The following is a 27,808-nucleotide window of genomic DNA, read 5'->3' as shown; positions in this document are numbered from 1 at the left end:
AATATGAAAAAATAAATAAATGTTAAAAATAATAATTCTAGCAAGATAATATTTGGATCATTAGTTTTTATTCTTTTCACTTGCATCCATCTTTAAGATGGATGTTTTACACTTTTTGGACTGCACATGCAGAAATGTGGTCCAACCCTTTCCTATATAAAATATATTTAAATGGGAAAAGTTTATATAGAGCCGAGGCTCTAAACAAACAAATTGGAGCTTATCACAAAAATTTCACTAGAAGTTGTTTTGATGTCCAAATATCCTCAAATTGATCCTCTCGACATCAAGATGCATGGACATGAGAAAAAAATAGATTTCAAGTTTTGGAAATAGTATATTTTTGTAACACATTTTTGGACCGTCAATTTTAAAGATTTTTCAAGCTTTCATAGATCTATTGATCTATACTATTTTTGAAGCATTAAACTTTATAAATAAAGGTGAAAATATATTTTAAGGCTATCACAAAGATTTACAGTATTGAAACTACATTTCTCGATACTATTTGAAGGTAGGCTCTAAGTTGATTGTTTAGAGCCTAGGCTCTATACAACCCCCACCCCATTTAAATATAGTTCACTCCATAGATATTTTAATTTGGAAAAAGTTTACATAAGGTTGCAACCTTATAATGTAGAGCTCTGGATGCACCTCAAAAATCATCTAAAAAGGTATTTTTAATGTTGAAAAACCTTTAGATTGATCATTTCAATAGGACCATGAAAATAAAAAGATTTTAAATCTCATAGTACATTTTACAACATTTGTAAGTATACACCGTTCATTTGTAAGATTTTCATATGTTTAACTATTTTTAAAATTTAAAATTTTATAATAAGATATAAAAATAAATTTTAAAATAATCTTAAACATATTTTACATCAAAATTATATACAATCATAAAATTTGAAGGCACACCTCACATCCACGCTACGGATGCATCCGTGTATGCGAACTGTAGCCTTTTAAGTTTAGGTGCGACCCCTAGATTCTGGGTAGACCCTGGAATCTATTACTTATAAACTTGAGGGGTACTTTCAATATGACAAACAAAAATTCTACCACAAAGAGAAATGACACGTACAATAAAATCAAGATGGCCGAAATCATTTATCATTTCGGACCGTAATTTCGTGGATAATTTCGCCGTTGACTTCATAGATGTAAACGCGGAGAACGTGGGAATCTGCCCTTTCGTTACGGACAAAAGAAATCGTTCCTTTATTTCAAAATGAATCAGAATCAAAACGCAAACGAATTTGATTTGAATTTCGCAGCCGCCTTAACCCCAAGTCTTATTCTCTTGGGTTTTCAATTTTCATGGAAGATAGGTGGTTAGGTTTCCGTTGCACCGGATTGTTCTTCTTCTCTTCTGCTAGATTCGAAGAAAGGAGGAATTAAAGATCAGTGTTTGCGAAATTAGGGCTCAATTTCGTCATTTCTTTTTATCCGCAACTAGTAAGTGTTTGTTTGAGCTTTGGGACTGAGTTTTCTCAAGATCTGGTTCAATGGATCCTCTCCTTTCCAGGTATTCTTCTTCTCTCTCTAATATGGATCATGGGTACCACCACAATGCCACCTTTAATGGAGTTCACACACAGCCACGCCATTATTCCAGTCAAAATTATGCCGAGGCACAGCACCTTATCCCCCATGACCTTAGAATTAGGGCAATTAGGGCAGTGGGGGAACGACCCGTTGATAACTTGCTTGGGGTATTCGAAAGGGGTCATAGAACCAATCCTCCAAGCCATGGTCCAGACGTTGGATATAGGGATGAATATTGCCAAAGAAGAGGGTCAATTGGAAGAAACCAGATGCCTGAGGGCTTAAGCCATGGAACATCAGCTTCAGATTGGGATAGGGCTAGAGAACATGGTTATCATAGGAATCGGGAAGGGCATATATACTTTTCGTGTAGGGAAAGTAACTGTTCTTCTGGGCATGGCGACAGTTTGGATCCTTATCGAGAAGGTTATCGGCCTCCACCAAGTGGAGACACTGGTTCAATTGGTGTGCTTGGGAAGAGATATAGAGGGGAAGAAGTTAGGGATTCTTGGATGAATGAGTATGATGGGCGATTTAGAGCTGATCAATTTGATTCTGGGGCCCAGGGTTTTGAACCTTGCAGCTTTTCAGAAGAGCTTAGGGAAGTTTGCACGAATGGGTATGTTAAGCCTTTCAGAGCTGATCAATGTGATTATAGGGCACAGGGTTTGGAACCGCCGAGGAATTCGGCAGAAATTAGGGAAGGTTGGACAAACAGGTTAGATAAGCCATTTAGAGCTGATCAATTTGATTCTAGGGTGCAGGGTTTTGAAACTCCGAGGAGTTCAGAAGAAGTTAGGAAATGTTGGGCAAATGGCTATGATAAGCGATTCAGAGCCGATCAAATTGAATCTAGGGCACAGGGTCCTGGGCCTCGGAATTTTTCGGAAGATTATGAAAAGCGATTCAGAACAGAGCAATTTGATTCTAGGGTACAGGATTTTGAGCATCGGAGTCGTTCAAGGTCCCCTTCTAATATGAAGTGTGTGGAGAGGGATAAGAATCATTTTCATTCTTCTCGGAGAAGGGACAAGAACAACAGGTTTTCAGACTCGTTTCAAAGTCCTTCTACTTCCAAAGCTTGCTCCAGTTTCCGTGAATTTGCAGAGAGAGAAACAAGAGGTTCCCCATTGAGGTATTCTGGTCAGCATTCTCACAGTAGCCATGGATTTAGTTTAATAGATGGCCAAAATGGGGGGTTTGCAAAATTCAGCCATAGGATTGCTTTGGAGAAGAAAAATGACAATGCCTCTTCTAAAGAATTTAGTACGTTTGAATACACTGATAATAATCATGCTTTAATAGATAAACACAAAGAATATGACTGTTCAACCAGGGATTTGGCGATAAGCACCCCAGAGCAAGTTGGATCTGGAAAAAAGAAGGAAATAGTCGAAGATTGTAATGCTTCTTCTAGGGTTCAACGAAATAATGTTAGGGAGAAAGGCAAACGTCTTGTATCCCATTCTGAACAGAAAAGTCTTGAAGTCCTCACCGGTAAAATCCATGTAGAAAGAGCAATGAGAAGGTCTGTTACACCCGAAAATAAGACACTGGACTGTGAAGAGTTGCCTTGCAAGCGAGGGGTTGTGATTGCAGACAATAGGGTGGCTACAAATCCTTTTGTTGAATCTAAATGTGATGGTTCAAACTTGAGCAGTAAAACCCATGAAGAAGTTACAACAAATAAGTCAGCTACACCAGAAAATAGGAATCTGGGTATTGAAGAGTCCCTTTGCAAGTCCAGAGTTGGTATGTCAGACAATGGGGCGACCGGCGGTCTCTCTGTTACATCCAACTTAAATGCTTTAACCCTAATGAGTAAAAAGGCCCATCTAGAAGTTCTTCGGAAGAGGTCACTTACACCAGAAAATAGGACTCTAGATATTGAAGAGTCGTTTTGCAAGTCCAAATTGGAGATCTTGACTGATGGTGTGGGGACAGATGCTTCTCTTGCATCCACCTCTATTTGTTTAAGCCTCACAAGTAGAACCGATGTAGGTAGTGTCCCAAAGCAGACAGTTACATCCGGCAATATGATTTTGGAGTTTGAAGAGTTGCCTTGTAAGTCTGGACTTGAGATTTTGGACAATGGAGTGGCCACTGATCTTTCTGTGATATCCAAATCTGATGGATTAAGCCTTACCAGCAAAACCCATGTAGAAGTTGCACCACAGAGGTCAGATGCACTGGAAAAAAAGACTCTGGACCATGAGGCGTCAGGAATTGAAAATTTGGACAGCAGGATGGTTACAGATCTCTTGACTATACCCAAATCCGATGCCCTGAATACCCAGGGGACATTAGCCCTAGTGCCTTCTGTAGTTCACAATGGAAAGTCCTGTGTAAAGGAGGAAGAGAAGGAGAAGAAGAAGAGGGAAAACAAGAAAACTATAGTCTCTGACTCCGTTCTCATGGTTTCTGAAGTTGGTAAAACAAAAGGAGGAAAGGGAGTCCGAGACTTGTGTCTTGTTCCTGATGTCACTGCTGCAGGCCTTGTTGGTGAAGGTCGTACAGCATCTGCAACTGTATTGCAAAATGGGTCTACTGATCATCCCAATCCTAGTGGAATGAGATTAGAAGTTCCTGCTATTGCTGATGGTAATGCTTGTGCGAAGGTGTTAGAGATGAAGAAGAAGAAAAAGCGGAGGAAGAAAAAGAACATTGTAGTCTCTGGTTCTGATCTCAGCTGTTCCGAAGGGGGTAGAACAGAAGTAGGGAAGCAGATCCGAGATCTAGGTCTTGTTCCTGAAATCACCGTTGGAGGTCATGTTGGTGAATGCTGCACTATAGATGCAAATTTGAAGCAAAATGGAAACGATCCATTTGATCCCAGTGCTATGGTTGTGGAAGATGCTTTAGTATCCCAGGATAAAGATGGTGGCAATAAGTTCAACTTTGTTATCCTTATGGATGGAGGAGGTCGCAAAGAACCAAATTGTGATTATCAACAGAGTAGTGAGTATGGTATCATGAAGACATCTGCTACTGATAAACAGGATGGTTTCATTTCAATTGAATCTAATGATGAAAGCTTTTTACATTCTGTTAAAGATGACTGCCTCGATCCACTGAAATTGCAAGTAATGACACCTGAGCCGGTGTATGTTTCATCTTCAGAAATCCAATTTTCAGGTCCAGAGAAGCACTTGGGCCATGAAATTGTGGAGAGTGACAGCCATAATGTTATTACAAAGAATTGTGTGTCTCAAAGCGAGGATCCTATTGCAGAGCACTTTGAAAGGGAAGATTTTGAAAACTTGCCAGAAACCCCTGAATTGGAATTCTCAGTCTCCCCTCCTGCATTTTCAGAAGCAACAATTATAAGGACAGAAGAAAAGCCTTCTTCCGGTTGTGATGACAAAAGCTATTTCATGGATAACCCACATCATCCTCAAACGAAGTTAAAAACTGATAGTGGTATGCTTGTAACTGCCAATGATTTGGTGGTTTCTTGTCATTTGGGTGCACAAGCAGAAACTGGTGGTGAAAACCAAAATCATAGTAAGTTCGTTGACCAAGTGAGGACCAAGAACGTCTCACGTCCTGTTTCAGCGCCGGCAAGGGTTTCTGATCTGAAAGAAACTGGCGTAGGAATGATCAACAAAACACGCCAGACCACAGAGATGCCTCGTTTGGCAGGGGCATTTTTTGCATCACGGTCATCAAGTAATATAATGAGGCCTCGAACTTGGCATCGAACTGAGAACTCTTCTGGTTCTGCTTTACAAGGACAAACTATTCTTTCCATTGGCGCTCCTTCAGGAAAACAGGCATCAAAAAAATTTGAAAGGCATCAGAGTACCTCTTATATTCGTAAAGGAAACAGCCTGGTGAGGAAATCAGCTGCTATGTCCACCGTCAGCAGGGCATCATCAATTGGTCAGGGAGTCTTTGCTAATCTAACAATGCCAGTGGGAAATCCCTTGGATAAGAAGTCCTTACCTGTGGGAAGATATAACATCAAGAACAGTGAAAGTTGTGAGACCAAGAAAGGGACTACAGATCCTTTGGCTGGTAGTAGAACTGGTAATACAACTTTGGAAAGCCCGAATATACTTCCTCTGAACCAAGGTGGCAAATCATCGAGCTCCACCGGTAAATCTCCTAAGATTTCTCCCTATTTGACTTCTTCTGCAACTGGTATAGGTATTGCAACATCTAGGATATCAGATTCTAGTGGACTTAAGAGTGACTATGCACAGCAATCCATCAGAGATGCTGAAGATTCACCAGTTGATTTGCTTGTTAGCAAAATGTTGACTGGGAGGAGTTTCTCAAATGAAGAATTCTTGAAGCCCTCTGCACCCAAGCAGATGACATATATTAAGCCAAAGCTGAATCAGTTGGTTGCTGCCCCCAAAACTAATATATTGAGCTCATCTGTAAACAACAATCAAAAGACTCAGACGCTATCGCAGTTTCCTCTACCTAATTCCTATGTCAAGAGGAAGAAGAATCAGCTTGTCCGGAGTGTTGATGCTTCAGTGAATAAAAATGCTCATGCTTCTGATGCTTCTGATGATGGTTGTTTTTCTGGTGCAGAGGAGAAGAGCCTTCCTAAGCTGCTTACTGAAAATCCAAGAAATTCCATTCACATAAAGCCAAATAAAGGTTTCTTTTAGCTTCTTTAGTGAGGGCTTGATTCTGATTCTTGTAGTGATTAACTTGTGGTGCTTTTGCTCTTCTCCTTTATTTAGTTCAGATGCCTAAGTAGATTCCTAAGAGCAATTTATTAATATATAGACTCATTTTTGTGTACTCGGCAAGATCTTATACTTCAAGTGGATCCAATATCTTTTTATTATTCATTTTGTTTAAGTTTCAGTTATAAAGAATACTGAGATTTGTTGTGCAATTAGTTTCAATTGGAGTTCTTCTAGCAACCTCAATACTCCTCATGCGTATGCTTTTAGGGTTCCACAGTTCCTGATACGACTGGCATATTTTAAAATAACAGAATCATAGTACCTTCAGGCCCCATTTCCTAAGTAGTTCTTACTTCTCTGGAATTTTGATTCTATCCTAGGTTTTGATGCCTGCAATGTTCTTTCTGGTATGTATCTATAAGTTCTCTTGTCCATCAAGCATTGACTTCGTCGAGGATGGAACATTCCTTCTCATATGCATCTATGCTTGATTCTTTTATCCTGTGTGTGTTAATTTTCATCTTGATAAGGTGAATTTCAGAGTTGTCGTGATGTTGTTTTTTGTCTCTGCTGGTTTAGGGAACAAGATGTCGACTCGTTCAAAGTCCTCTTGGGTATGGACCCTCAATGGGGCACGTTCATGGCAGGAGGATACCCCGTCCTTGCATTTAAGTAAGGTTCTGCCTTCTCTATTTCCTTGGAAGAGAATGATAAGCAGAAGGTTTGCAAGAAATGGGAGGCTGGCGACAGTTGCAAACAAGAGTTCCTGGTCTTTCATCAGGTTTGCATGTTGGCTCATAGTGTATCCTTAACTCAGTCACACACCATTCTTTATTGTGGCATGTAAATATATGTCACCTAATTCCATCTTATGACTTTTTTGAATGGTTGTTGCCATTGTTGTATTTTAAATTTTCAGCAAGAAACTGCAGCTTCTGCGAAAGAGGGATACAGTTTATACAAGATCAAGGAGTGGTTTCTCTTTATATAAATCAGGTGTTCTCAGTATTGGAGGATCCAATCTGAAGTGGTCCAAATCAATTGAGAGACGCTCAAAACGGGCTAATGAGGTTTGTGGTTCTTTAATACACAGACACCCCACATGTAACATGGACATAATTTTTAGTAACATGCTACTTATATGTTGTTTTGGTGTAGATAATAATCGTTATCCGCATACACTAGCAATTGTTTCATCAAGTTATCATCCAACAGTTCCTAAATTCTGCATGCACCTGTTTTGATGTATATTCGCTAACTGCTGATGTGTTTATCTCGTACAGCTCATTGGAAACCTACTGGAAATATGTAATGGTTGATGATTTCCATTAATTTGGATGATCTGGTTTTGCTGCTTAGCAGTTTAGCTTTTAGTTAGCTATGTTCTGTTCTTTTTGGTATAGCGTGCTATTTCATGACATGGATGACTGTTTTGTCTTTATTCTTTTCGCTTGTCTATTGTGGATGCTGACTACTTGTAATATTTACTTTGTCAATGGTCATATTATTTGTTCAGAATTATCGGCTCAAACAGTTTAAACAAAATAACTACATTGGTTGAATGACTTAAATGTTCATGTTGATTTGACATTTGTTGACATGGCTGCAGAGATGACGACTTCAAGTAGATTAGTGGGCAAGTTGCTTCCCCCTCTCTCTCTCTCTCTTATCTTTTGTCCTAGAAATACATTAAGAAATGAACGTAAAAGACTTATACCAACAACAGTTGAATGTAATTTCACTCTTTGCTGAAAATTTCAAATGCTTATATCTGATTTATATACCTCTGAAACTCCAGCATTTGCTTCTGTGTTCTTAGAATTCCAAATAGAGAGAATGTCGAGGCCTCTAATTTTGTTAATATCTGCCAAATGCCAAGGAATTACAATTGTGTATGTGATTATCAGCTGCATGGTTAATGTGACCAGCCGTCCTCTTAAGAGTCAATTCAGTCAACTTGATTCGATGGGGTTTCAGATTGATTCACAGTAGTTTTTGCTGGAGCAAGGCTAGATGAAAGACCTGATTGATTGGTGTAGATTTTAACTGAGTTGGCTGGCCTGACCACTTGACCATTTCAATGTCTTCTATTAGTGGAGAGTCAAATTAAGAAGTGACTTCTAGCTTCTCCAAATGTTAATGCATATGCTATAAGGGGTTCGTTTGAACCAATATTTGAAACTCAGACTAAGTTGAGCCCCCTGGCTGACCAGCTCAGGGCTTGCGATTCAGACTTGGATAGTCTTGTTTGATTACTTAGAAAATTTGAAGAGAAACATCATAAAAATGACAAAACAGATGAAAACAACAATTATAGAGAGCATAAAAAAGCCGAGAAAAAATTAAATAATATGAGGCACCATTCCATAGCCCATAAGATTTACTGGAAAAGATGAAAATGCATTGTAGTTTCTGATGGACAAGAGGCCATGAAAACTACTGGTCTTGTAGGGTATTTGAAGACTCAGCAAGTCTCTACCAAGCCTTGCTGTTCTCATTTTTAACTTTTTCTTTGTTGTTGTTGAGTATGTTGTTGTTGAGTAAATGGGACTTGGGATAGGCCCCAAGCAAAGTTGATTTGTCTGAGTCTCGATTTAGTGAACCAAGTTTTTAAACACTACTTTGAACCCCTCAAATTATCCTGAAGCTAAGTATAACAATCCTTATTCAACCCAAGAGTGGGAATAACTTCAAGAAATTGAAATTGAAATTGAAAATGCTTTACCAGTCCCTTAGTGAAAACATTTAAAAAGGTTACAGATTTTACACTCCTACAGTATGTTGACATACTTTTGTCCTGTGTATTGGTTATATTTTTTCATTAAGGGTTGCAATCATATTAGTTGAGAATTTTCCCTTGTATTGTTGAGGGGGATTAGTTTGTTTTGAAGTGAGAATCCTATTAATAGGAATACAAGTTAGATTCCTGTATAACCCTTGTCTACACCCTTCTAAATTTTGTCATCATATTGCTTAACGTTGGCAAATGTACACATTTCATCAGACAAAAGTCGTCACCGGTCTCTGGGAAATTTCCTTTTATCTCCAGGGAATCAGGGAGACATCTTTTAAACATCTGCTAACATTTAGTATCTTTACATAGAAATATAGATGAACATTTTGTGAGATTCTTTCATTGATATTTAGCTCCCAAGCTTTAGTTAGGATCCTAAGCTCTTTGTTATATCTAGTACTGCCCTTTCTTTAACCGCTAATAGCGGTTAGGGTCCCCCAATGGTACCACACAGCTATTGTCACCACCAGTGGTTTAAAAAACGGATCGGTGCACCTAAAAAACCCATCCGGATCAGTGAATCGGTGATCCGGATCGGGAATTGGTAGAATCGGTCCGCTCAAAAAAATTATGAAAATTCATTATAAATGTTATTTTTTAAGAATCCAATAAGAAATACAGGTATTACATTATTAATTTTCATTTTTAATCAATTTGCGAATAATTAAGATGTTCTTTCCCTGTATGAACTTATGTTAACCATTAAATTTGCATCACATAAAACAAAAAACATAGAATTACCATGGATAAAGTATATAATCATACATAGACTACAATAAATAATGGATTAAATCGATGAAAAATGGCCATGAAAATCTCGAATTGGTGGAAAACCCTAATCCACTAAAAAAAATAGAACCAAATTATTACAGCCTAACTAACTATAATCCAAAATTATTACAACCTATCTAACTGTAATATTATATATTGCAACGAAAAATGTTGGTTTATATTTTATTATATAAATAATAACAAATTTAAAATATTTTATAATATCATTTAATTTAATTTTATAATATCATTTAATTTAAAATTTATTATTGACAACTGTAAGAAAAATAATACATTACAAGATTTATAATGCAAATAAATAAATAAATAAATAAAATATTTGATTATCAATATAGAAATTATTTGAATGCATATCAATTTTCGAAATAACACTTTAAAATTTAAAAAATATAATTTTTTAGAATTCTAGAATAAATTTAATGGAAGAGATTGTTAGACAGAGAAATATTTCAAATGTGTATGAGTCATATCTTAAAACTAATATTCCTAAATTTATGTTAAAGCTTACCATATTATAAAAATAAAACTTATAATTAGATCAGTTATTCCTAGTTTGTATTAAAAAATATTTGTTGTATTAAGAAATATCTTTTATTTTTTTGGCAAGAAATACTTGTTTTTTTTTTAACGAGAAAATATGATATTTGTTGTATTACCTTTTTTTTTTGACAAGAAAAAAAAGAAGATGTTATATGACTTTTTTTTTTTTTGCTTGTTGTATTACTTTATATTTTTTTATTTTTTACATGATATTATTTTCTTCATTTAAGTTTTTTTTTTTGAAGACAAAAGTAAAAACCTATGTTCTTTTTTTTAATGATATTATTATTATTATTATTATTTTTTATGAAGACAAAAAGTGAATTTTGCACAATAGCGTCGCAACTGAGATTCGAACTTGGGACGTCACGCCTAGAAACACTGTTGCGAACCACCGCAGCCCTTCGCGCGCTGCTAAAGAGTTCTCTACAATAATTACCTATATTGAATGAATTTTGAACATAATAGCACTTAGCGCAAGTCTCACATCGAGGAATTGGAGAAAGTTTACATGGTATAAATGCCTTTACAAAAGCCTTAACGTTTGCACGATAGAGAGAAAGGGTACATCTGCAGTGATATTTTGAACAAAATTACGAAAATGTCCTCAGTTAAGGACTCGCCCTGTGACGTCACTAAGCGACTTGAATCGCGATTTATGATGTAATCAGCATCTGGAATCACGATTTATGACGTAATCGGAGCGATTCACTGTTCAAAATCGCTGATTCTCTACTAGGATCGGGCGATTCCCGGTTTTACAGAAGAATCGACACGGGGTGACCGATTCCCGTGTCGACTCAGGCGAGTCCGTTGCGACTTGTCGATTTTTAAAACCCTGGTCAACACCAAACTCAATCACATTAGTTTTACATCTGTTGCCCGATATTCGTCTGTCTGGAAATGTTGCTGAAGCATCTTAGCAAGAATTTTAAGGTCAAGCATTGCATTGATTGATACCCTGTTGAAACTTATTTTATCATAAGCAAATTTTTTAGAGCAAAACACCTTCCCAAGTTTAAAGTCTTCAACAGCCTAGGCCCTAGGGAAATGCCTTTTCGTGTCAACCATAGTGGTACATGGAAACTTGGGTAAGGGATCCCCTTTTCTCATGCCACTTGAGTGTCTGAAATATCTTTCTGGTGGCCTTTTATCATGAGCAAGTAAGGTGCTCTTGAGAAAAACCTGTGCATCACGACGACCCATGTAGCTTTGAGTCAAATTGTCATAGCATAAGTTCTGAAATCCAAAAAGGATAAAATCAATATGGTTTTATGGCTTTTTCAAGTTCAATCATTGAATCACTTTCTGCTTATCAGGCCTCTAGTGGGCATCAATGAACTCATGAGCAGTCCAAGCACCCCCAAGGATGTCTTAACTCACGAAGCCTCCTTAATCACGATGAATACTAAGCAGCATGCGTTCTTTAACTCTCCTCTAGAGAACTTTCACAATGGTTTAATTTTGGCAATGGTTGCTTATGTATGGCATCCGCCTTTCCCACTTTGCTTAGTTTAAATCCTTCAAAAAAAAAAATTTGCTTTTGTTGACTATCTGTCATTTATAGTACATTTGTTGTTTTCTTAATGTCTGATAGAGAAATGGGTTTTATCCTAATTGGGTTCTTGACTTGTTTCCGTAAGGCGAATATGACTCTTTCTCTAGACTGAATGATTTGCCTGGGTTCCTCTTGGTCGTCTTAGCTTTCTTCACTGGCTTACTGTATTCTATGTTGTAGTGACCTACATCATCATCATCATCACCCAAGCCTTATCCTAATGATATGGGGTTAGCTGTAGTGACCTACATCAATGCTGAAAACTGAATTTGTTTGATTAGAGATATGCTGGTTTCTACTACATGATTGGTACTAATTGTATGCACTGTTTTACTTGTATACACTTGATTGTAGCAAGCTACACTGGCTGTTGCTGCCTCAGATAGAAAGAAAAGAGAGAAGAGATCTCTTAGAAATGTTACCTCTGCAAAAGATAAGAAGCATAACTCTTGCGAGGCAATTTCAGATATTGAACTGTGCCCAGGTAGGTCTTTGACATTGACACTGCACCATTATCGTGGCTACTTTATGGTTTTGGTCCTTGAATGCTAATTATTGTAAATGTACTGGCAAGCGGTGTAAGGCATTGACATGAACTCCTGTTTGGTTAATTGTTTTTCTGTGTTTGGAATAAAGAACCTAATTGGATAAGTTGCTTAATGCTATTGAATTGTGTACAGGAGAGCGTATTTTTGCGTTGGTTCTGTTCATTACAAAATGGATTGACATAATCTCCTGTTTGGTTAATTGGTCTTCTTTGTTCTAAAGGAAGAATCTAATTGGATTAGTTGCTTAACACTATTGAATTATGTACAGGGGAGCGTATTTTCCGCATTGGTTCAGTTCATTACAAAATGGATTCTTCTAGGCAGACCCTTCTGAGAATTTCTGGTAACTCATTGTGTTTTTCAACATTACATGTAACATGCTCCTTTTGTGTTTTCTTTTGGACTTCTTTTTCTTATCTTTTTTTTTTTTGATGACCTATATGAAGTTCTTAAAGTATTTCATTGGGTTTGTTGTGTTGTGATTGAGAGGTTTATACTCCATTTTTTGCTAGTCATCATTCGATTGAGTTCAACTCCTTTAACCGTCCCTTCCCTTTTCGAATCATTATGCAGTTTGGCTTGATGTACATCAAATAGAAAGTTTTGCTCACACGTAGTCTTAGAATGAATTTTTGGGGATAACAATCAAGGATGTATTTTCGTGAAGGAGCATATTCCTGCAAAAGAAGCCTTTAATCTGTATTTACTTAGTGGCTGAAATGTGCTACAACAGCTTTTACTCCAAAGATTTTTCCAACACAGTGGAACCTCTGTTGATTGAATATGAGTTTTTTTTTTTTCTTTTGTAAGAAGTTAGAATTCCAAAGGTGAAGAATGTATGATATTCTGTATCCTGTTATTTTGTCCCTCTCATGATCAGGTTACTTTTCATTCAAGAAATTCAGAATGTTTTGAAGAGCAGAAAATACCCCTGGTTTATACACCAGGTTCTTTTCTGTGAATATTTTTATTTTTATATCCTACATAGCCTGACCTCTGAACTTCCCTTCAGTAACATAAACCTTATGGGCATGTTCTGTACCTTGGAAGCCTTATTAGAAGGACAAATGATAGCAGGAATTACATCATCCAGAGAGGGAGGGGGAAGGTATTGTAACTTGTAAGGTTGTTTGGGAATCTCTCCACAAATCTGACTTCAAATTTTGCACTTACCTGAAGATTCTCCGATTGTCTTGGAAAACATATCAGGGAGTTTCCTTGCCCATTTTTTGTTGTCTTTCTGATTTAATTTAGGCAAATAATCATGTGAAATTATTGTTGTGGATATCGAACATGTTAAATAAGGAATGTGATGCAGGGAAAATGGGGGAATAAATAATTAATATAAAAATAATAATAAAGGGTGACAGAATGTACCTTCTCTCAAAGTCTGCAAGGGAGCCCCCCCTAAAAGATCTTTTCACAAGACTCAAATTCTTGACTCAAATATAACTTTCTCCCTCCATCATTCCCTGCATTAGTTGTTATTAGAGCCTTCTTATTTTGTTCTCCCTGCATCAGTTGGCATCAGAGCAAGTAAGATCCAGTTATTGCAATGCCATCGAAAGCTAATCTTGCTATGGATGATCGCCTGAGAAAAATTTTAGAAAATTTGACCAAAGTCATGGATGATGTTCGAAAGGAAGTTCGCGAAATGAATCAACGGTTACAACGGTTGGAGAACAATGTTCATAGTGAAGAGGGTGCTCGCAACCATGAAGATCCGACACCAGAGTTCGTTGTAGAGATGAATTGAGGCCCATGACTAATTACGGGTGCCGATCCAGAATGTGACGATCACATTGTGATGCAAGAACCACGACCTAAGGAGTATCCACATGATCTTGGTATTCAACTCGATCTTCCCAAGTTTTACAGGGAACTTGAAAAAGAAAAAGAAATCACGATTGCGTCCGAGATCTCAGTGTTCTACTTCGAGATAAGCATGAAGTATTTGATGAATCGGTTTATTCAAGAAAAAGTAACAAGACGCACGTTGGCACTACATCACCAATTATTCGATTGGCTTCAAGCTCGAGGTCGAGCTTCTCCCAACCCTGGGAGAATGATGCAATTAAAAAAAAAGGAATTATTATTTTTAATGGGTTACTTTTTTTTAGGAATTGAGCGGGTGTGGCGTGAGTTTTTATGAGGTGGTTAAAAGGTTGGATTTTAGGATAAGCTAGGCTACATGGTCAGGTTTTCAAGATATATTGGGTAACTTGGGCTTACCTAATGAAGTCTTATTTTTATGGACTTAAAATTTAGGAGGAGATATGGAGACTTATAGAGATTCAAGTGAGAGAAAATAAGGAGATAAGGAAGAGAATTTTGTGATTCAGTGAAGAGTTGATCTTGTGAATAGATTTGCATATCCCGAGAGAGGTTATATTCTCTCACCCTTTAGTATTATTTTTATTTTAATTATTTCTCCTTGTATCAGAACGGTTGAGATAAACCATTTTGCCCATGTCTTGCTATGTTAGTTGGGCTGAAAAATGGTTTCATTTCAACTGTACTAAAAACTTGAGGTGACTTGTAGCTTATTGTTTGTGAGCTACTTGTAGCATTCAATTCCTATAGTTCTGACGCATTCAATTCCTATAGTTCTGACGTGTTACTTTGGGTTGAAAGAATGAAACAGCCATAGGATTCCATTGGAACTTAAAAAGGAGTTGGTACTTTTTAGCCTAGAAATTGCAGTGACTAGAGCACAAAATCATGGCTATTTTAGGGTGTAGGAGTGTGTAATTTGCCTTGGGGTTTGGGCATCTGGTTTGATGGTTAAGTTGTTGACTAAATGTGCAGGCTCAAATCCCACTGCTGACCTATGAAAAGGCTGGAGTACTCTCTAGCCTAGAAAATTCCAGGTCTTGAACATTAAAATCATGACTATTTTTGGGTCTACATTTGTAATTTCTCGGGGATTTGGTCACCTTGCTTGATGGTTAAGTTGTTGATACTTGCTTCCAGACTGGAGAAACCTGTGTCCCTTACAACCAAAAAAAAGGAGAAAAAATCTTTTATTTATCAATCTTTTTGTTTGTATTTCTCATGGAATCTTTTGGAAGCTTATCAAAACAGATGAAAGTCAATTGTTTACATGTGCTTCTAGGTGTTATCTTCCGTTGATTAAAGATCAATTATACTTTAGAAATGATTGAAGTTCTTTATAGTTGATAAGAAAAACAAAATGGACCTCATAGTAGTCGATGTTTCATTTGGAAGTAGTTTATTTGCACCAATCTTGGCTGTTCTTAATTTGTATACTAAATTTCATTGTGTGCTAACCATTCGTCCATAAATTATCCCTTGTTCCTTTGTTTTCCATATTTCTGTTACAAAAACTGAACTGGTCCTTACTTCACTTCAGCCTGTAATTTTGTTCAATGTTAAAAAGGTGGGCCACCCTGGCGCCTAGGCTTGCCAAGGCCCTAGGTACATTGGCTAGTGGTTGGGGGCCGCCTAGGGCGGTGGTGTCTCTAAGGGTGCCTCGTGCCTTGAACCCCTCTTCTTCTGGTGGTGTCTCTAGGGGTGCCTCGTGCCTTGAACCCCTCTTCTTCTTCTTCCGACATATATATATGTATATGTATATATTGTATTCATTAATATATTTTATAAATAGTATATAATAATATTATAGATAGTAATAGTAATATATTATAGTGCTATAATGCTATGTTATATATAATAGTTATACTGCAGTACTATTATGTTACTTATATATAGAGAGAGATAGAGCGAGGGATAGATGATGGGTCTCTACTCTCTCTTCCCTGTATTAAATTTTATAAGAGGGACATAGTGCAACGGGTAGATAATGGGTATCCTAGGTGGTCACCCCCTTTCTTAAACATTGGTGTTGTTCTCACTGTTCTCTTTATAGTTTCATTGCTTGCTTCATTGTTCCAGTGGAGCATGTTGTCCCTTTTACCTGCACAAAGTAAAAGTGGTGTTAGATTGCAGCCTTTGGGGGATTTTTTTTTATCCCAAAGTTTGTAGATGCTCTCATCATTATCATATTAGCAACTTTTTTCTTTAAAAAGAAAAGAAAATATATCGATTTGAGTTATTAGTGTCTTAGATCTAAAATGGTTGACTGGCATTCACCAAATTTTCTTTCTTAAAGAAATCAGTTTATTTTATTTATTTATTTATTGAGATCGTTCACTGAGTTCACGACAGTAATGTGCAGAACTTGAGTTCAAACAAATACCTATAGTAAGAAGGTTAACTATCTCAAAAATACAAATACCTATAGTAAGTTTTTAGGAGTTTTCGGCCCCCTGTGGAAATTAGCTGAGCAGTGTATGCAAGTATTCTCCATGTTTGTGTGTGCGTGTGAATGGACGCTTGCGCGTGTGTGAATATATATATATATATATATGAGAAATTTATTCTGTCAATTCCTGACACTTCAATCTTTAATTTTGTTAAAACCCAATAAAACCATGACTTCATGTATGATAAGAAAAAAAGGCCATAAAATCTAGTGCATGCTCATGTGTTCGGACTGTATTCAATAATTCCTTGGGGTTCATTTTAATGTCGAGTTGCAATATTTTTTGTCATCTTGGATCTTTGGATGTTAGATACAGACAAGGAACCATCACGTCAAGCTGAATGCTCAACAGGAGCTGTAAGTGGGACCAGTTTTATTCCTAGGAGATTGTTGATTGGGAATGATGAGTAAGTGTTTGCATCCTTTTACTTAAGCCAATTATTTGATTGAGCTCCTAATAGATGTTATTCACTATGTAAAATGATTTGATGTATCAAAATTGTTATGTGGAATTATGAATAGATTTATGATATGAGAGGTGGCATTCATAATTTCTCTTGTGCAGATATATCCGAGTTGGTAACGGTAACAAACTTGTTAGAAATCCAAAGAAAATGAGTCGTGTTTTGGCAAATGAAAAAGTTCGGTGGAGTTTGCACACTGTTAGAACACGCTTGGCAAGGAAAAAACAATACTGCCAGTTTTTCACAAGGTTTGGCAAATGTAACAAGGAAGGTGGTAAATGTCCATATATTCATGATCCTGAGAAGGTAGCTGTTTGCACAAAGTTTCTGAAAGGATGCTGCTCCCGTACTAATTGCATGCTGACTCACAAGGTTTATTGGATGTTCAGGCGATTCCAGATTCTCACGATCTATTATGAGTATCATGATTTACCTTCTCGCCCACAATAATAGAATCTCAGAAAATGGCACAGCCTTATATTTTCGTACTGTGATACTTTGCAGGTTATTCCAGAGAGGATGCCAGACTGCTTATACTTTTTCGAAAGTAATTGGGACTTTCTCATCTTGTTTTTATACGATGCTTTGGTATAGCTTTTCCTTGAACAGCCCTAATAATTTACATGACAGGCATGTGTACCAACGAGAAATGTCCTTATAGGCATGTAAATGTTAACCCAAAAGCCTCTGTTTGTGATGGATTTCTCAAGGGTTACTGTGCTGATGGTGATGAGGTATGCCATATTTTGCATGACAATTACTAGACTCTAGATGGGAGACTTTGTGCATGTCGTTATGTATTTTTAGGCTGTGAAAAATGCATCATCATTATTTTATATGCAAGTTATTCTTTTCATCTCTTTAATTGATGTTGAGTTATATATTGGTCTTGGGATTTCAATATCACAGCTGGTACACTCTTATAAAAAGATTTGTGTTTGGCCGGCTACTTGGATGCGCTGTTTGTTGTTCTCTGTTGGTTTTATTGTAATATTTGCATGTATCATTTTTACAGTTGTAATTTGAATAGACTTTCTAAAGAAAACCTAGTTTGTGATCTTTTTCTCTGAAAAAGTGACAAATTTGAAAAGACATGAAAAATAAGAAGTATGTACAAAATTAATTGTAGATCAATTATAATTGTTTTAGTCAAATTTAAATCATTATATATAAATTAAACTCATACATTCCCACGGATTTTGGAGGTGTTCCAGCTTGGCAGCATGTCAAGTCCAAGTGAATTGGGCGGAGTCCAAGTCGATGCCCGGCCAAAATTGAGGCGTGCATAACATTCAAGGGCCCGCATACAATGGGGATTCACTGCTATGATCATGTCTTTCGCAGCAATAACTTTATATAAAATAGTGTTATTTTTATTTACGAAGCCTTAGCAATTGCTTAGTTTAACGCGCTGCGTTTATTAGTTTATGGATATTAATAGAAGTAACCTTCTCTGTATTTGTGTCAGACAGGCAGGATGAGCATTTTCTAATGCCTTTAAAAAGATCTTTGCTTACAAGATATGGGTGTCTGAAATAGCCATATCTTTCTTTTTCTTTAGGCATGGTTGGGTTGGTTAAGATGTTTGAGTTGTTGACTATTGCAATACTATTCCCAATATTGAATCCTACCACTGAACTACCAAAAAAACAAAAGACATCTTTCTTTGTTCTTTTTTACTTTTAAACATGAGATATTCAATTCCAAAATCACTTCTTTTCTTTAAACTACTTTGATCTTGATGTTCATAAAAACAATATCTCATGACTTGTAATATGTTGTTCTAGATAATCAATATGTTGAATAGTGTAGTTGATAAAAAAAACAAAAGTTGAATAGTGTAAAAAAAAAGAAAAGGAAAAAAAAAGAGAGAAAAGAAAGAAGTTCTCTCACGCTCTGTACGCTGTCTTTCATGCTCTGTACGCTGTCTTTCACCCTCAAACCTTCTCTCTCTCTCACTCCCTTCTCTCTCTAAACTTTCATCTCTCTCCTTCCCTTCTCTGTTCACCAAACCCCCCAATCCCCCTGCCCCCCCAACATTTTTCTCTTCAGCCCTTCTTCTCCCGCATCACCACCTTTCAATCCTCTCTTAACCTTTCTTCTTTTCTTCCCCTCATCTCCCCTTTGCTTGTGGTCTTTCACGCTCTGAATTCTATGTATCGCTCTCAACCTTTTCTTTTTCCCGCTCCTTTCTCTCCCCTCTCCGTTAAACCCCCCCCCCCCTCCCTCCCTCCCTCCCTCCCTCCCTCTTTTCTTTCTCGTCAGCCCATCTTCCCCCATCTCCTCCATCGCTTTCTCTCTCTCTCTCTCTCCCACCCCTCATCCCTCTCTTAACCACTCTTCTTTTTCGTCCCCTCTCCCCTCTTCCCCTCGTGACCCCCTCTCCCTGTTGCGGCATTGACACCTTGGACAGGTGAACTTGAAGACCCACTACAATATTGGGAAGCCACTGAAGTCCTGTCCCGTTCTCGAGCTGGCACCATCCTAAGGGCCTTCTCAAGTACAAGTTGAATTTTCAGTTTTGGTTCGCTCTAGTTCTCGTCTCTCCTCGACCCTAGTATAAGTTTTCACCATTGTAGGTATTTTCTTCTCCCCCCTCTTCAAGTGTTTACTTCATAATCTGAGCACCCACCTTTGGGTTGCTGACTTTTGCTTTTGTATTCTTAACCCTCGTTTCTCTCTTTATTTGCAGTGTTTTTACTCTCGTTTTACCTCCTTTTCTGTACTATATTCTCCCCCCTTCAACTGTATATTTTTGTTGTCTGAGCGCCCAACATGTGAGATGCTGTCTTTAGCACCATTTTGATGTAATTTTTTTATACTTTAAATACAAAGTTAATCATTTCCTCAAAAAAAAAAAATGTCGAATAGTGTTTTAAAACAAAAATAAGTTTTTGATGGAGTGAATTCCAAAAGTGCCCTTCCACAAATTATGACATGTATAGCAAAAATGAGGGGTGAAATTGTTAAAGTCACAATTTGCCAAGGTTGATCTGATAAAAGCCCTAGAGATTGGCAATTTGTGATAAAAGGATTGAAAAGAAGTTTATTTGTATAATCCACTCAGAAGGGTTCTACATTGAAGTTTAAGAGATTGAGGATGTTGGGTTGGGTCAAAAGGAGTTGGAGAAGACAATGATGAGCATGCTAGGGGAAACTTAGGGAGGATAAATCCATTCGAATTATCAGGAGGTGTTGAGGTTGTGAACATTTTGAGTTCTTGTTTATTCTATCTTAAAGCAGAAATGGTCTGCAATATTGTTTGAATAGCTATCCTAAAATCATTTGCGAGAACATTTTTCTCAATCTCTATTGTGCCAAACAAGTACTCTTTTATTTTTATTTTTTTACTTGATCTCTGAAGTTGCTGTGAGCTAACAGTTTTTTTTTTTTAACAAAAGTTATTGGAAGAGGGTCCTCTTTGAAAACCTGATAGTTTCTCTTTCTTTTTACCTTCTCTTGATTTTCAGTGCAATAAGAAGCACACATATGTCTGTCCCCTGTTTGAGGCAACTGGTGCATGTCCACAGAGGCCTGAATGCAAGCTTCATCATCCGAAGAAAAAGAAGCAGTGCAGCAAAGGGACTCATCAGAAGGCCCAAAAAGAACCTAGGAATCGCTATTTTGTCTCTGGGTTAATTGGTGGAAGTGAATCTATTTCAGAAAACTGCTCCTCCAAAAACGGTAGAGGCAATGTCTTCTTCAGTGAAGGAAAGTGTGCGGACTATATCAGCATCCTTGACTCTGACAGTGAAGAAATTAACGAAGTGAATGATGCAATGGAAATACAGACACAAGCTCGAGACTCTGATCCAGATTCTCCAATTGATGATCTTATAAAACCAATTCGTCTTTTCCAAGAAAAATGATATGTGACAACCCCAACAAACTGACTTCTACCGGGAATAGAAATGCAACGACTCCTGAAAAGGCCCAGTGTACAGAGTGCATAGGATTTGCTGCATCGGGACATTTTTGTCTTTTCTTCCATGTCTCATTAGTTTACTGGCATATGTGGTGTAAAAAGAGAGGGAGTTATATGATCTTTGTTGTGTTAAATTTTGTTCTATGTTCAGTAGTAACAACCTGAGCAAGAGCTTGGTTTTAATTTTGTTGCAGTTGTACGGGTGATTGCTCCCACTCATATGGGCCTTTCGCGTGGTTGCTTCTTTACTGGATTGGGTTGCACCTGTGGCAAGCTTTTCCATGAGTCGAGCCTTGGCGCCAGTATGGGATCATGCGGGGAGTCTTCATGGGTCACAACTCTTATCACTCAACAGTTCAAGTGGTAGCATCACTAACTGGGAGAATGCATTGTATATGAGGTTAGAATAACTTCCATTGTGTACCATTTGCTTAGAGTGACTGAAAGTTTTATTGTATATTAGTTTATCATGAAAAGTATCCTTATCCTGTACCATTGTTTAGCACTGTCATAAAGATCGCTTTTTGTATTGAACCTTGGTTTACTAAGAATCTCTCTCACTCTCTCTCTGTCTCCCTGAGTGTGTGTGGATGTGTTAATATCCACTTTATCGTACACAAATACAGCTATGATCTGCAATGGAAAATGTACCTTCATTTTTCAGTGTTTACCTTTCTAAATAGTACTGGTGATGACTTACTCCTGTTCTCCGAGGGATCTTACTTCTTTTAAACAAATTATCCTAGGGTAAGAGGGTGCTTTGTCTCTGGTATCATCTTGTTTCATACCCAAATGACCTGTATTTGTCATGCTTCTTACTATAGATTCCTTGGGGTAGGCTCCTAAGTAAAAAGTTTATATGGACAGTTACTTTTGTTCGATATCTCCAGAAATCTTGAGTCAACAGTTTCAAAAAAAAGATATCTCCAGAAACCTAAACTTGAATGTCTACTAATTTATCACTAGGCTCTTCTTGAGTAGGGTTGCAGGTTTACCAAAACATTTGAAAATCCTAATATACATGGAATTAGTGGATATCCTTTACCCAGTTCATGTGTCTTCATCCTTCCATCGCCCACCATCCTCCCTCTTTTTATTTTCCAACGTGCTCTATATATATATATATATATATATATATATATATATATCATCATCATCATCATCATCAAAGTCTTTTTTCAACTATTTGTGGTCGGCTACATGAATCTAATGTTGTTAAAAGTGTTGGTGTAGTTCATTTCTATAATCTAGTAATGTGTTGCTGTTTTTTGCTATCATTTGCCATGCTCAAATGATTGAGGTAAATGACCATATTAACTCAATACAATGAAGAGATATTATACAAAAGTAATGACTTAAGTTGTCATTACTTTTTATTTTGCATTGTTTTTAATCTTTTGAGTTTGTCTTGCAAATAATAGAAAACAAGCGAATTACTAAGAAATTAGCAAACTTTGCTGCTGAACACTTAAAAAAACTGAGTACAAATAAAAAACAAATTGGAGATGTAATAACTACGAATATACAATATGTAATTCTCTTATAAACAATTAAATAATTTTCTACAATATTTTAACTGATGTTAAATTCTATGAAAGTATTTTGTCTGACCAGCCAAATCGACCCACGAAGTCTTGGATCAACCATACCCACTGAACTTGGGTTTGGGTCCTCGTTCATGAATTGTGGCGATGATCCTCCTAATAGCATAGCACTATAAGATTCATATGATGCAGTACGATATTCTAACTTCCAAACCACATTAAGTTAGTTGGGATAAAGCTCAGCTAACGATGATGATGATATCCAAACCACATGGAGTACCAATCCAGGCATCTGTGTGGAGTATGTATGGGAGAACTTACAAGTCCTTAGGAGCATTACACTATATTGCACCTCTACCTCATAAACCTCCTTTAAATGAAGCAGGGACCTAAAAGCACTCATGATCACCTCTCCTAATCGTCTAGATAAGATAAGATTTAAGATTTGATCTTGAAGTTCCGACGAACCTTATATTCCCAAGTGGGCACGTTTGGTTCGCATGAAAATGTTTTTTAGAAAGCATTTTTATATGAAAAAATTTTCTCATGCGGTCAAATGTGAGAATATTTTTACATCAATTAATTGCCGATTAGCGTGAAAAAATGCACTAAGATCAATTGGTATGAAAATATTTCCACACATGACTACATGAGAGAATTTTCTCATGTGAAAATATTTTCTAGAAAAAAATTTCATTCGAACCAAATGTGATCTGAAGAATACATATTTGAGTTTCGGGGCGAGAATAGATTTGGAGCATTTAAGAGGATATATTTTCTCGCAAAGTAAAATTTGATGCAAAGATCGTAGAGTCCGTTGGGTTCACAGCCCATACAAATGGACAGCATACATTTAATTTGGTAGTGGCAATACATTGGTAGCATTTTAGGTGCTCCAAACCCTTTTTCTTGTCTTTTTTTTTCTTTGAGAAAAGAATTTTCTTGGCGGAGATTAATACCTCAAAATTTGGTCTTTTTTCAGTTGGAGAACATTACTCTGAGGCAATATATTTGATAGGAGACTGATATTCAGTTTCCTAAAAGTCGACTTTTGAGGTCTACTCCAGGAGCATTAAAAATAAATGCTTGTGAAAATTATGAGGAATTTTTTATATGCAAATTTTTTTCCGTGCCGAACCTTTTCCTTCTTTTTTTTTAAAAAAGTGTTGGTAGGTCATTCGAACGTGGGGTGTAGCGTAAGTCATGGTCGTCAACACGATCAGCAGCGGAGTCTTTTTATTGAACCAAATTGAACATATTATAGTTGGTAACTCCAAATCATGAATTCGAGAGAATTAGCAACTTCACATGGGAACTCTTACGAAAAGAAAAAGAAAGAGAAAGAAAAAGTGACCGGACCCGGGCCCGGACCCTGGACCCGACTCAAAAAATAAAAATACATATTCAAAATTATTTAAATGTCATGTTAAGTATATTCATGTATTATTTAAATATTATAGCAAAAAATATATAGTTATCTTTATTTAAATACTAATAATATATTATATATTAAATAGTATTTGAATAGTAGCATTATTTGGGAAGGGTCCGTAGTGGGTCCACATGCACCTGGGCTTGACTTGCCAGGTCCAATTCTTGGACCAATACATAAACCCCCGTCAGGTCCTGATCCATTGCCACCCCTACTGCCAAGTGGTTGAGATAAACTACCAAATGGACCATTTGTACTTGTAAAAATAACAAGAAAAGAACAGGGGATGAAGAGAGATTATGCAAATTGCTAGAGAGAGGGGAGGGGAAAACAATTTAAAACGTCCATGAGTTAATTTCTGCAATATTTCACTCATAACTCATTATTTATAAAGTCCATCAATTGTCTGATTTGAATTTTAGTAATTTTTTAAAAATTAGATTAACCTCAAAATTTGATGGTATGGGAGTGTCACTGGGTCATGCTTAAATAAAATTTTAAAAATAATAGAAATAATAAAAATGACCATATTTCCTCAATGAGTATTTCAAGGGTATTATGTTCTTTTTATTTTATATATATATATAATTTAGTTATGTTTGAGATGGTTAGATGTAAAAATACCCGAAAATTCAGATAAATCTGATTTGTTGAAAATATATTAATATTCATACATTATCATGCAGAGTTTGGATGATAATGAGTCATGATTGAAATTTATATAAAAATTCACTACAGGGTGCCCGAGGTTCTAGGCACCAGGAAGGCTGCCTAGCATTTTTGGAAACCTTTCCCCTTAGTTCCATAATTTCCATTTAATCCAACTAATACTTCCACATCTTAACTAGGAAAAATAAAAACAAAAACAATAAATCATACTTGAAAACAGGAGCCCCCTCATATAAAATTTAAATGACTTGGTTTATCTTCTTGCATGGAACAAGGGTAAAGTCGTGAGGAATAGCACGATTTGAAGTCCGATCAGTACAATTCCCAGCAAAAACTAATCTTTCACTTTTAATTTCAAACCAGAGGGACGTGTGATCACATTTCAAGAGAATGACTTCCCCATGTAGAATACCATCCACAAAAAGCTGCTCGCTACCAATTGCTAGTTCAAATGATTCAATACCAGGAGGTTTTACGGTATAAGGGAGCACAGTGGAGATGGCACACTGACGGCCTTCGATCATAAACACCATGATGACCCAAGACATGGGCTTGGTCTTCATAGACCCAATAGAACGATCCATCGACAAACACCGATGATGACCCAAGACATGGGCATGGTCTTCATAGACCCAATAGAACGAACGATCCATCGACAAACACCGATGATGACCCAAGACATTGGCTTGGTCTTCATAGACCCAATGGAACGAACGATCCATCGACAAACACTGATGATGACCGAGAAACCTGAGGTCCAAGTTGTTCATCATACCAATCACAATCCACGTCCTCAATCTCGAATTGAAGGTCTCAATCTTGATGGGGATGACACCAACATAACCACCTGTAATGCGGTAATCAAAGGGTACCGAAGCCTCTACAACCATTCCCATCGCTCTCGTTCGAATGTTGCTAGCAATTGGAAGCAAAGTCCTATCACCTGTGACCAGATTGTATATCAAGAAAACCCCTTGATTCTCATATTACTCTCACAACAAAGCAACCCCCTAGAAGAAGCTTTAATGAACTCTCCACTCGGCTTTAAGTAGGGGGTGACACTTACTGGTTCTAGGTAACGGATACAGTTAATGAACCTGCTTTCTATTATGAATCCAGAACAGGCAGCCGACCTGAGACAATGTGCCTGGATAAAAAGGGGATCCCACTTCAAAAGGTGACACCACCTTTTGTCCAAACACCTTTTTCATGGATGATTAGTAGTGCTTCATTATTTTTCTCTAACTTTTTTTTTTTGTTTGTTCGTATAATGATGTTGTTTTGCTCCTTAATTCTCATCGATTCAAGGTCTCATTGCTCCTCATTCCTATAACTGTGCATCATTTTTTGGCTCCTCAATCCTATAATCATTCATGTATAGCTGGTTTATGGGCTTGTTGTAGATTTTTTTCTTTTTGATAAAAAATTTGATAGTAGACCGTAGGTGTCTATTACTGATGTATGTGTACTCAACTTCTTGTTTGTTTGTAACATTTTTTTCTAAATTATTTTTTTATTTGTTATAAGTTATCTATTATTTTGCTTCAGCTCTTCATTCAGTTTTTAATGCTTTTACATCTCATCTAGATTGGGAGAGGTTTTAATTTTGTATTTACCTTATGCAATCCTTCATGATTTTCCTCATAAAATGTTTGTTGGTTATAATTGTTTTATGAGTTATAAATATGGAATTAATCGCGCATCCTGGTTTTCAGGACACATCTCTTATTCTCATGGAATCAATGCTTGCATCATATTTCTTTTTCCTTTTAGAAATTTAATTTGATAGATAGTCGAAATTCAATCAATAGTCTAAAATTTTAAATCCCCAATGGTGTTGAGGTTTGAAAAAACAAAAATTACCTCGAGTTGCATTATGCATAGAGGGATGGATCTATTTGTAAGGCTTTATTTAGTTTTTCGGTTCTCGAAAATGCAAATAGCACATTGCTTGGGTAAAATATTGAGGCAAAAATGTCACAAATAAATAGTTTTTTTAGTGAACTTTTATGGTCAGAAAAATTTGCAAGAAAGTAATAAGATGAGTAGGGAAGATGAGGCGTGGCAGTATGACATAAAAGTTAATGATGAGGGAAGAGTTCAATGTAATTTTTGTAACAAAGAAGTGACAGTATGGTATAAAAGTGAATGATAAGGGAAGAGTTCGATGTAATTTTTGTAACAAGGAAATGGGTGGTGTTGTTTATCGCCTAAAAGAGCACATTGTTTGGGTAAAAGCTAAGGTCACCGGTTGTAAAGAAGTGCCACCGGTAGTAAAACAATAAATGTTAAAATTAATTGCTGATGGAAAAGGAAAAAATGTGCAAAGAGAAAGGATGCAGAAGAGTTAGCAAGGGGGTACGAAAGTGCAATAGATGAGAATAAGGACCAAGAAGCAATGAAACGAGCTAGGATTGTCATCCTCAAGAGCTGAATTATCGACAAATGGAAATTCAAGAGATGTATGGGAGAAGGGATGGTGCATCCGCTTGCCGTCAGCCTCAACAACCTATAGTATCGGGTAGGGAAGGATGTAGGCCTTCATTGCTTAGGTTCACATGTAGTAAATTGAGACGTAGTTTCTCTAGTTACCAATCATCTTATAGTCAGCCACCTACTACGCACAGACATGAACCAATAGATGTGCCACCAATGACAGACGAACCCTCTAGACTTGATCCCCACAAGCCACAATATCATAAAAGAAAAATAAAATTAATGACCCGCGAACCATTTGGACTTGATCCCCACAAGCCACAATATCATAAAATAAAAATAAAATTTCCGTCAGCAGATATATTAATATAAATAGCAAAAAAGATGATTAACATGTTCGCGATGGACTTGATCCCTACAAGCCACAATATTATATAAAAAAAAAATTCTGTCAACAAGTATATTAATAGAAACGGTGAAAAAGATGATTAGCATGTTTTGGAATGCTAATGTGCTGCCATTTAATTTTATGAGCTCAGACTTCTACCCACATATGGTATTTTCTATAGAAGAGGAATGATCAGGTGTTAGAGGCTAAACTACAAAGGAGCTTGTAAGGGCATG

General features: G+C 36.9%; 1 protein-coding gene across 8 annotated transcripts; it reads left to right on the top strand.

The window, feature by feature from the left end:
* Window positions 1–1,056: 1,056 nt before the first annotated feature.
* On the top strand, window positions 1,057–26,072 carry LOC18424673 (uncharacterized). Of its 8 annotated transcripts, none has more exons than XR_016044823.1 (12): window positions 1,057–6,165; window positions 6,780–6,981; window positions 7,120–7,270; window positions 12,239–12,368; window positions 12,701–12,775; window positions 17,025–17,121; window positions 17,280–17,550; window positions 17,683–17,725; window positions 17,809–17,912; window positions 20,649–21,116; window positions 21,298–21,503; window positions 25,112–26,072. XR_016044823.1 is itself a non-coding variant. In XM_088852370.1 (11 exons), exons 1-11 carry the CDS (start codon window positions 1,512–1,514, stop codon window positions 21,045–21,047), a joined length of 5,673 nt encoding a protein of 1,890 aa, XP_088708496.1. In that variant the 5' UTR covers window positions 1,057–1,511; the 3' UTR covers window positions 21,048–21,651. The 8 variants fall into 8 exon arrangements, 4 of the variants coding, with proteins under 4 accessions (XP_088708496.1, XP_088708495.1, XP_088708494.1 ...); XR_016044826.1 differs by lacking the exon at window positions 25,112–26,072 and having other exon boundaries at window positions 1,057–5,649; window positions 6,097–6,165; window positions 17,031–17,121; window positions 21,298–21,651; XR_016044825.1 differs by lacking the exon at window positions 25,112–26,072 and having other exon boundaries at window positions 17,031–17,121; window positions 21,298–21,651.
* The last annotated feature ends 1,736 nt before the right edge of the window (window positions 26,073–27,808 follow it).

This window comes from Amborella trichopoda, chromosome 11 (genome assembly GCF_054954075.1).
Source record: "Amborella trichopoda isolate Santa Cruz 75 chromosome 11, AtrichopodaSantaCruz75HAP2 v2.0, whole genome shotgun sequence".
Classification (NCBI taxonomy): Eukaryota; Viridiplantae; Streptophyta; class Magnoliopsida; order Amborellales; family Amborellaceae; genus Amborella; species Amborella trichopoda.
Note: the sequence above shows the minus strand (reverse complement) of the source record. Positions and strands in the feature narration are given on the sequence as shown.